Here is a 10,912-nt window from a genome sequence, read left to right as displayed (position 1 = left end):
TTTGCATTCTTTGTGGCACATTAATGTAAATTTTACGTATCAAGTTAGTATCTCCAAGGCATCTCTTAATCCATATTTTGTAGTCAATTACTATTACGCGTTACTTAGGGAGTTTTATTGACACCAACCTTTCAATGCATTTTCATTATTTGCTGTATGTAGTTAAATAAGTATAACAGTAGCGAAAGTTTTTTTTTTTTTCTTTTCATTTTTTAATGAAAATCCTTTTTTTTTTCTTTTTTGGTACTAAAAATGTTCCTGAACACATTAAGTAAGCACCTAGAACTAAGCGGAACCTCGCACTTTTGAGACCCTGTTACTGTAATATTGGAATATTATAATGAGAAAAATTCATTGTTTTAATAATTGTTTTAACCCGTGAATGTTGTGATGTCCCATTATTCAGTGTCACATTTTGATACAAAGTTACTTTTGTATTCTGTGAAATCATTAAATTTTATTGTTATAAATAACCATATACACTCACTTCAAATGATGTTTAATAACTTTATTTTTTTCTCTTTTTCAGTAGTGTGCATCCGACTTTAAATGGAATATCGAAAAAAAGCTAAAAATCGCTTCCTCCTTGTTTATGCATCACAAAGTGGCCAAGCCAAAGCTATTGCTGAAGAAATTGCAGACACTGCTCCTGATTATGGCTTAAAGGCAGATTTGTATTGCATGAGTTTATGTGACAAAAGGGTAAAAGTTTTACTCTATTTCTTCCACATGATTCATTATTTAGGAAAAACAAAAATGATTATAAGTTGAGCCAGGATTATATGCAATAATGTCATCGAAAAATGCATTAAAAATTTCTAAAATGTGCACTAAAAATTCAAAAACAAATGCATTAGTAAGTTTTTAGTTGCACAAATTCAACTTTTTCAAATTTAAATAAAAACATGAATATGCTTTCTACTCTTACATTCAGGGCTCAAAATTAACTGATCTGTTAGTCCAGGACCACAAAAACATTTCATCGGACCAGCAGAATATAAATTTTAGTGGTTCATGGAACTAGTGAAGTTTTATTTCATAGACTAATAATAAAAGTAGACCGATCTTTCCCAGAATTGCTGATGAAAAAATTGGTTCATGGATACATCATGTGACTGGTGGAAGGCTTGGTGAAAACTTTGGCAGCATGGTTGCTAGATGGCAACATTTAGTTTGGCACTCGACATGTATTTTAAGACGTAATGTGTTTTCGTTATAATATTTTTTCCAGGTGCAGAGATTGAACTGTGTTTCTTTTAATTATGCATTATTTTTTTATCACAGTTTTCAGTAACTTTTATTTCATTTGGAACTGCTACGTCAGCGTTAGCGTGAACGTAATGGCGTAAACGTTTTGCGTTAACGCAAAAATGTACTAATCGGTATCTTAAATTGAAATTTTAGGTAAAAATCTTACCGTTTGCTGATTCTTCTTGGTCGCTTGCATCTTTAATTGCTTATAGAGTTATTGAAATTGATTAAAGAAAATTCACAATAGGATCTGAACGAAAAACTCACTATATTAACAAAATATTTCCAACTTAGAATAACAAATTTACAAATTGGACTCCATAAAAGATCATTCTTCCGTGTTCCATCAATTCTATTTATTTTATTTCTCGCGGGCGTTGATCGTCTGCTACGATCAACGCCCCCTGTTGCTAGGATATCCACCAGTCACATGGTTTGGTTTATGAGCAGCCAAAGGGTTGCCATAGCTCGGTCTACTCTTATTATTAGTCTATGTTTTATTTGCATACCTGACAACTCTACTGGTTTTTCCAGGAAATTCCTGGATTTTGAGCATTTTTCTTACTGTGCATATGATGCAAGGAGCATTTGTTTGTGCTAAGAAGGGTAATAAGAAATCCCTATTCTTCCTTAAATAACAATGAAAAATCCGTCGTAATCATCTACTGGATTTTTTAAACACCTACTGGATTTTTTCACAGTAGATGTTGGCAGGTATGTATTCTGCCGTGCTTAGCACAAATGTGGTATCTGCAATTTTCATCGAAATTGAGTTACGGTCACCAGGTGGTCCTTTGTCGCATATTTCACCTAAATACAACGTTTTATGGTCATTTGTCAATGGGAAATATTTTTTAAAAATTTCTGAAAAAGTTGCATCCAAATCAAATACATGGAGGCACACAACTTTAAACGGCTATTTCTCCTTTTGAACTCAGATGCAGATACCACTTTTGCGCTTAGCACGGCAGTATTCCTGTTTTCCTTTCAAAAATTTTAAGCATCATCATTTTTTTGAAACTTTTAAGAGAAAATTCGTATCTTGAATTAAAAACTCTTTTCTTGAAAATTTGTATCTGGAATTTGAGGTTTTCTTTGTAAGAAAAAGCATAAAGAAATTTCTACAGTATTATAACATATTGCTTTTGCCAGTCTATTGGCTTTCCCCCAATACAAGAACAGTGATAAGATTTTGTTCACTTAATTCCTATACATAATGGTGAACCACAAGTTGCCAGTTGTTTCCTTCGCTTCTCCATTCACTCAGACATGTCTATGGAAAAATACTAATTTGTCATGTTGATTTTGTTTTGTATATTTTTGCTTCAGTTTGTCCTTATTTTAAACCAAAATGCTAGAATGGACCACTAAAAGTTTGTACATACCAGTGAAATTTTATAGTTACATGGGACCACTGACTTATTTTTCTAAATTTCTATGCCTGCTTGCATTTTTTTTATTTTTGGCAATAAATTTGAATTTTTGATGATAGTGTATAGTATACAAACAATATTATATGCACAGTAATTGCATGCAGAAAAAATCAAGCTACCTGAGAGATATGCACTGGTTGCCCAATTTTTTTCTTCGTTAAAAAACCAAAGTTTTTTTCTTGTTTTTCTTTTATGAAACAGAATCTAAAAGTAAGTAAAGAACCTGTAATATGCAGTTATTTTGAAAATTAATATTTTATGCAGTTATATGCAATAGCATAAGAAAAACATTAATACATATTATGCTTCACAAAATTCATTATGCTCTTTCTTTCGCTACTTATTTAAGGGTTTTTTTTTTTTTTTTTTTTCTAAATAAGTAAAATATTAAGTTAAAGATTGCACTATTCATGTAGTTTCCTGGTAAGCATATAATTTTAGAATTTGCAATGAAAGTGAATTAAATATTTTTCAAAAAAAGTTTTCAGATAATGAGCAAAATATTTAGGTAGCATATATTAGCTATATACATGTTTTCAGATTAAAATATTTTTATCATCTTTCATAGTGTTTTCCCCAGACATTTTTAGGAGGGCATACAACCTGCCCCCCCGTCAAGCTACCTTAGATGCACCCAGTGGCGTAGCTACATTTTCTGCTGCCCAGGGCAGTTTCCCAATTTGCCGCCCTGTGGGAAATAGTTACATTAAAGAGTCAAAAGTTTTTGAATAAGATTTTAATAAAGAAGAAAATAAACTTTTTTTTTTCCTTATTTTTCTTGTAGAAGAAAAAAAAAATTCAGAGCCCCACCGAAAAATTCAAAAAGTTAAGTCAAAATTTGGAATTTTAGGCCAAGTTTTCCTAATTATTCAAACTTTCCCCTTAGCCTAAGTTTAAACGAGTTTGTTGGTATTGAATGTTTATTGACATATTTATTGCATACAGTTGTTATTTTACCTAACCAAGTATTTTTCTTATTTTATAGTTTTGCATTGAAAGAGAAACGTGTGCTGTGTTTGTTGTAGCTACTACTGGCGACGGTGAAGCACCTGACACTGCCCAGAAATTTGTGCGCCGTTTGAGTCGGCATACATTGAGAAAAACCTACTTAGAGAATCTCAATTATGCTTTATTAGGTACTTTTTCATTGACATTTTTGTCTTGATTTCCTTTTTTTTCCCCTTTCAAAAATACTTTTTTAAGTATAAAATTCTCCTAAAGTCTTTTATTTAAGATTTCATTTTAGAACAACAGTATCAGTTCTTTAAATGAAAATCTTTGTTAAATATGTAAAAAAATGTGCTGTGCTAATGTTTCTAGTTTGGATAAAAACAATTTAAAGTTTAGAAAAATAATTTTTTGTATAAATTGTACATTTTTACATTATATATAATTTTTAAAAATTTGTGCAATGGAATCCCTTTTCAACCCGTTTGCATCCAGCGTCATGGTTCGCACCCAGTGTCATGCGGACGCTAAGCAACGATTCCTCTCTTATCAGCCCAGCGGCACTTCCCTGCTATGCGCTCTGATATCGACGCCGATGTCCCAGCGTCACCTATTTGCTTTCTCGAAATGGAACAATTGAATTGAATATTTAAACAATAATAGATGGCGCTAAATGGCTATAACTCTGATCATATTCGAGTCACATGGTATTTGACCTTCATGTGTACAGACTTTAGTTTCTTATTTGGGTCTCTCAATGGGATAGATTTTTTTATCTAAACAACAGTGAATCACTGCTCTGTGCATATGATTTATGAGGTCTCAATTGCTCTTGTTTATATCTTTGCTTCTCTTTTTTTTTTGTTACGAGTAATTGAAAGAGATATACATCTAGCTGAATAAATTATGGGGGAGGGGAGGAAGGTTAAAATATTTTTGCCTATGTGTTCCAGACTTTTGGGATTCCCCATTCAATGAGAGTACAGGAATGATTTCAAGCGGCACAAAAGTTTATGATTATTTTTGAATCCTTTCTGATATTTTCTCCTTTATTTATTCTTTTTCATTTGGAGACTGGAAGACTGCAATAAAAATGGTTAGCGAAGTGAGTGAAAGGGAATGTTTTCGAGTGAATTATGAAGCAGTTTTGAGACTTGTCGCGTGGGAATTTAACTAGTTTAAATTCGTTGACCTAAGTTGTTTTAATTAAAATTACATAAGGAACTTATCTTTTTGCTATATTTCTTTTTCTTTGATGGCACACTCACAATGTCTAACTCTAACTTTGTTTTTTTGCACATATCATTTAACTTTGTGCACATAGTTAAAGTTTTAGTATTCTACTTATTTCACTCCCTTCTAATAATGTAATAGTCTTTATATTAATAATTAGTAATCAGAAGTACATTGTTTAAGCAAAATCAAAATTTCAAGCAATTATTTTGAGATGCTGATTTTATATGAATATTTTTGTTCTATGGCTGTTGTTTATTGGCTTAACTGCTGTAAATGCTCTGGCCGATGACGGTGTTCCAATTCGGAACGTTCGGTCCCGTAGCTGCGTTTCGTTCGTCAAGAGACTAGCAAAATCATTTCCCTGTAACAAAATTTTGTTCGGTAGCATTAGTCCGCATTTTGATATTGTTCGTACGTAATTTGAGTTGGGGATTACCAAAATCTTCCCTGAACAGGGATTTGACTGTATTGTATACCACCTAAACACTTATCAAAGTTGGCAGTATTTGTTCATTTATCAGTAATACCATATCAGATATTGATTCTGTGACAAATTGACAAGTCAAGATTCCCATTAGAGGGAGGTTAAATGGCTGAGAAACTCACCCGCTGTTGAATTTAGAGTGAGATTTTTCAAAATGAAGTGACTTTCGTTTATTTTTTTGATTTTTTTTGTTCCACAGAAGATTACAAGAAACGGCAAAGTATTAATACCCCCTATTTTCTTGCATTAGTGAAACTTAGTACAGGGCTCAGATTTTAAAAATGACAAACTCTCTTTTGGCACGAATTTGAAGAGAAATATTTTTGAAAGAATGAAAAAAAAGTGTAAAGAACATCGCTTCCAGCATTCATTTGAATTTTGACATCTTGAATTCAAATTATGTTATTTTGCAAACAGGAATTAGAATAGGACCTGAGTCTTTGGGTTTCTTGTTTCTACAAATGGAATGGAAATGGCAAAGAAATTTGCACCTGTCATATTATTACTGGTGATTTTCTGGAAAAAGGTTATACAAGATAAATCCATTTAAGAAGAAATAGTGATAACAATGTGGTAATAAAGATAAAGATTTTATGGCCGATATCCACCATTACACTTATCATAAAGATAATTTACAGTGTATAACAATGTGTATTTTTATTTCTTATTAATCTTAAATGATGAGAATTAGTAATGTGGAAATTTTGTATTTAGGTGAAGTTTTGCTGTTGAAATTCATCTATATGTGTGTTTTTTCCTGAAAAAAAATAATTTTTCACAAAAAAAACTATTTTATAATGTAAAGTCTGGGTTAAGCCCTAAACAAAATATGAATGAAATCAAGCAGCAGACAATTTAAAACTCTGCTGACGAAAGTTTCTCTCTCTAAATAAATATTAAAAACAGCTGTTGTCATAGCTATCTGAAAAATCAGAGCAACATCACAAGTGAGTCATGTGAGGAAAGTAAGCTATTTGTGATTGCTCAATAAATAAATTTAAAAAACAAATGTACAATTTTTGTACTCCTGTGTGATCTGTCCTCAGGGTTCGTACGCCCTTGAAAAACCTTGAAAAGTGCTTGAAAAAAAAAGTTCATTTTCAAGTGCTTGAAAACCTTGAAAAAGTTTTAAAACCTTGAAAAAGTTTCTTAGTGCTTAAATTCTCTCAAAAATCAACGAATTGTGCTTAGAAGTTTTAAAAAAGTATTTCACCAATGCAATTTTCTGAACATGTGTTCAGTATGCAACATCGCGAAAAATTGCTTCCGTGTTTGGGATTCCAATCCTTTTGCATCTTGTAAATCTTTTGATGTTTTTTACAACCGAAAGATATTTTGACATATGGTACCTTAGATTAGTTTATTTTTGTTTGATTTCATTAATTAACAAAGAAATTAATTTTTAAACCATGACAACATTGAACTTACTCGGGTTTCGCGGAAAATTGCTCTTGTGTTTGAAATTTCAATCTTTTTGCATCCTGCAAATATTTAAATATTTTGGCTAATCAAATGTTAGTTTCGCATATGCTACCTTAGATTAGTATATTTTTTGTTTAATTTTAATAAAAAACAAATAAATTTATTTCATGGGAAACATGCCACGTCGAACGAACTCAGACTTTGCGAAAAATTGCTTCTCGTGTTTGAAATTTCAATCTTTTTGCATATTGCAAATATTTAAATATATTCACTAATCGGATGTAATTTTCATATTTGCTACCGTAGATTAGCATATTTTATGTTTAATTTCGGTAAAATATAAGTTTATTTTATGGGAAACATGACAACATTAAACTTAACTCAACTTCACGAAAATTTGCTTCCCTTGTTCGAGATTTCAATCCTTTTGCATTTTGTAAATATTTTTATATTTTTGGCAATTAGTAGTTATTTTGACACTGCTACATCTGATTAGTCTATTTTATTTTTTATTTTAATAACTAAAGAGTTAAAGAATTTATTACCTTGGTCTTGTTTAATTATTTGCTTATTTATTTTTGCAATTTTGAATCATTATCTTTACCTAATTTTTGGTCATAACAGATTTTTTTTAAAAAAATTTAAATTTCAGCAGTTGAGCACCTAACAAATTAACTTGAAGTTTGTATTTTAAATATAAAGTTGATTTATATAATTTTATTTATAAGTACATCATTTTTTTTATGTCTGCTAAAATAAGGTGTATAACAGGGGTGGTTGTGTTATGATTATTCACTTGAAATCCAATAGTGTTCGTTTTTATGCTTTTACCTCCGTATATCTCCAATTTTCCCCTTTTCCTCAAATATTCAAAATTACTACTTTATTAAGGTTGTGGATACTTGGAGCTTACTGAAAGAGGCTTTAATCAGCAAAGGGGTAGATAGCTTAAGGAGGGTCATTCATCTTCATTTGGATCTAATAAATTGACCAGTACCAGCCTAGCTAGGCCCAGTGCCTGTTGCTGGTTATCAACAGACACTGGGCATGGTATTTCTATGCAGAATATTTTGACTTAAACTATTTTATGAATTGTATGCATAGCAAAAGTTATTGTTGTACATATGTATATTCAAGTAATAGGGGTCTTAGTTTTAAAAATTATTCCCCCCCCCCTCGCCCCATTTTGCTCTTTGAAACTTTCAGGTAATGAACCTGAATATTATTGCCTTTCTAAATTTAAATTCTAATTTCAACAATAACCCATTTTTTCCCAAAATAAAACTACTTTTGTCATAATATATGTCAAATTCTTGTGAATCTTTTCAATTTCGAAATATGGCTCTATAAATCTGAACTTGCACATTTATTCTCTATTGCAAGTTAATCAATGAAAGCTGAATAGGCTCAAGTTTGCATTCAGAGTATTTATCACTGCTTAAGCTGCTTTTGTATATTTCGAGGTGTAGAGACTGGACTGTGGACTTCATAAACTTTTCTTACTTCCTAATTTTTAAATTTACTCGAGGACAGTTGAAATGCCTTATTGGCTGAACAGCTAATAAATACATACGAATAATTGATTTGCATACTTATAAATGGTTTGCAAACCTAATATTTTTAGAACTTAATAGTGCAAACTGAAATAACTTTCTGGGTAGTGTTTTTGTCCTAAACGCCCTTATATTGTAATAAACCACTGTATAGATATTGGAAATAAATGTTGGAACCGGGCGGGGGGGAGTGACTTCAAAAACTCCTCTCTGGCAATGCCATTGAACTTGGGTATTTTAGTTTCTTCCCATAAAAGTTAAAAGCAGTTATGAAAGGTTTTTTTAATTTGCTGATTCTAGAAAATATACAAACCTCTGACTGCTGCAAGCTTTGAAAAACCTCAAAATTAAACCTCTTGGTATCTGCTTCTCTTTATGACCAAACTTTTCAAACATTTTCAGAAAAACTTTCAACGCAGTAGATGTTTCATCAAAGCGTCTCTTGTTGTAGAAAAAGCATTTTTGTTTTAATATACTTTTTTGTATTATTGCCTTATTTCCATGTGTTTGTAGTAAATGAAATCTGCATACAATATTTTTAGTACAAATTTATGATATTGCCTTGAAAACAAAATTTTTTACCTTGAAAAGTACTTGAAAAGTGCTTGAATTTTTTTCTGCCTAAAGGGTATGAACCCTGGTCCTGCTCATAAACTGTTTTATAATTGTAAAAATCCTCATTCCATTTGAGGTTTTGTACCTGCATTTGCAATTCTTTTTATTTTACAACTAGATCTTTTCAGTCCGTCAAAAAGAAAACTGGTATGAGTGTTTCTTAAACTAGGTACTTTTGGGATAATTAGAAAGCGTAGCAAGTCCCTTTTATTTCTGATTGGACTAATTTGGTACTTTATTTTTTCATTTCGTTTTAACACTTTTTCTTTTTACTTTCTTCTATATCTAATATATAGAAAAAAGTATTGGATTGGGGCAAATTTTCAATTTTCGAATTTTGACGGATTTGAACGTTTTGAGGTGTCTATTTCCATCATTTTTGGAAAATGTCTGTCTGTCTCTCTGTGTGTGTCACGTATGTGTGTGACCAGTTTTTTGTGGCCGCTCTACAGCAAAAACTACCACATGAAATCGAATGAAATTTGGTACACATATGTGCCCCTATGTGAACTTGAGCCCATTGGTTTTTGGCCCAAAGTCCTCCAAGGGGGTGGAGTAATGGAACGTTTTTTTTGAGTTTTTGCGTGCCTGTTATTCCCCAGGATGAAACTAGCAAAATCAAACTAAATTTAGTCCATATGTTGCTCCTAACAGGTACAGGTGCTAATTCAATTTTGGTGTCAATAGCTCAAACAGGGGTTGAGCTATAGAACGTTTTTTATTGTCAATTGTGACTGCTGTACCTCAAAAAATAATGAAGGGAATCAAACAAAAATTTATTGACAAGTAACCCTTAGAGGATATAAGAGCTGATTTTATTTTGGCATCAACAGCTGAAAAGGGGGGAGGCGCAATCGAATGTTCTTTTGTTTCCATTGTGAGTGCCATATCTCAAGAAGTAATGCAACGTTCTGGATGAAATTTGGAATAAATGTAAATCCATATGTAAGCAGGCCTTGATTCAATTTTGGCGGCGCCAATTGCTCCATGGGGGGGGGGGCTGACTTTTTTTGTGTGTGTGAATAAAAATAGCTTTATAATTGCAACAATAAGAAAGATAAATCGTAATAGACTGTCATCCAGGGTTGGTCAAAAAAACGGTTTTTTTTCAAAAAAAAACCCCAAAAAAAAACTTTTTTTGGTTTAAACCGGGTTTTTTTTGGTTTAAATACTATTTGCGAGAAAAACAATTAATTTTCCGAAGGTAATTAAGGTTCCATGTAATTAACAGTTATTCAATAGTCACATTATACCTAATTTCTTGATGAATTAAAGAGATTAGAACAAATCTTGTAACTAAATTAAATAATTAAAATAGCTTTCTGCGGGGAAATATTGATTGAAATGTTTGACTTGATTAACATATTAGTATGCATAGACATTCTTTTTAAAACAATATGAGTAAGTAACTTTGGTAAACTGCACAGGTTAGCTAAGGCAAAGCAAATACCAAAATCCCAATTCCAATGAATAAAAGGGGGGGGGGGAACTAAGAATTATCTGCACCCAATAGTCATAAAGCAGCATAGGTGTATAGCCAATCAAAATCTTTTGAGCACACAGAATCAAAAAAAAAAAAAAAAACACCAATGGAGAGTGTAGTTTATATGTGAAGATTTATATATTTCTCAATCAATTTTTACACATACATTTGCATTTTGTTCTGGGAATTTAAAAGTTTGTCTTTTAATCTTCCTACATTATAATATAAGGAACTATTATGTATCATAATATGAAGTATAAACGTTTTTTTTTTAATTTGATTCAAAAAATATTATTTGTGTTCACCTGCAGAACAAATCTTAATTTTTAGGTGCAAACAATTAAGTTAGACTGTTGATTACCTTACAAGTCAAAGTTAAAATTCCAGGAAAGTGCAAATAAATGGGCAAAAATGTCACACCCCTGCAACAGGAGTGAGCAATATAATGGATTGCATCTACAATAAAAGATTCAATCCTTAGTAAATC

At 31.5% G+C, this 10,912-nt stretch overlaps 1 protein-coding gene across 2 annotated transcripts in view; it reads left to right on the top strand.

Annotated features, from left to right (window-relative positions):
* Positions 1–538: 538 nt before the first annotated feature.
* Positions 539–10,912, top strand: part of LOC129234243 (methionine synthase reductase-like) — a 45,922-nt gene continuing 35,548 nt past the window's right edge. For both annotated transcript variants that reach the window (XM_054868224.1, XM_054868223.1), the window contains exons 1-2: positions 539–702; positions 3,670–3,820. In XM_054868224.1, the coding sequence (XP_054724199.1) occupies positions 550–702; positions 3,670–3,820 (304 nt within the window). In that variant the 5' untranslated portion in view covers positions 539–549. The remainder of the gene's footprint in view (positions 703–3,669; positions 3,821–10,912) is intronic.

The sequence above is a fragment of the Uloborus diversus genome, chromosome 1, assembly GCF_026930045.1.
Source record: "Uloborus diversus isolate 005 chromosome 1, Udiv.v.3.1, whole genome shotgun sequence".
Lineage (NCBI taxonomy): Eukaryota > Metazoa > Arthropoda > Arachnida > Araneae > Uloboridae > Uloborus > Uloborus diversus.
Note: the sequence above shows the minus strand (reverse complement) of the source record. Positions and strands in the feature narration are given on the sequence as shown.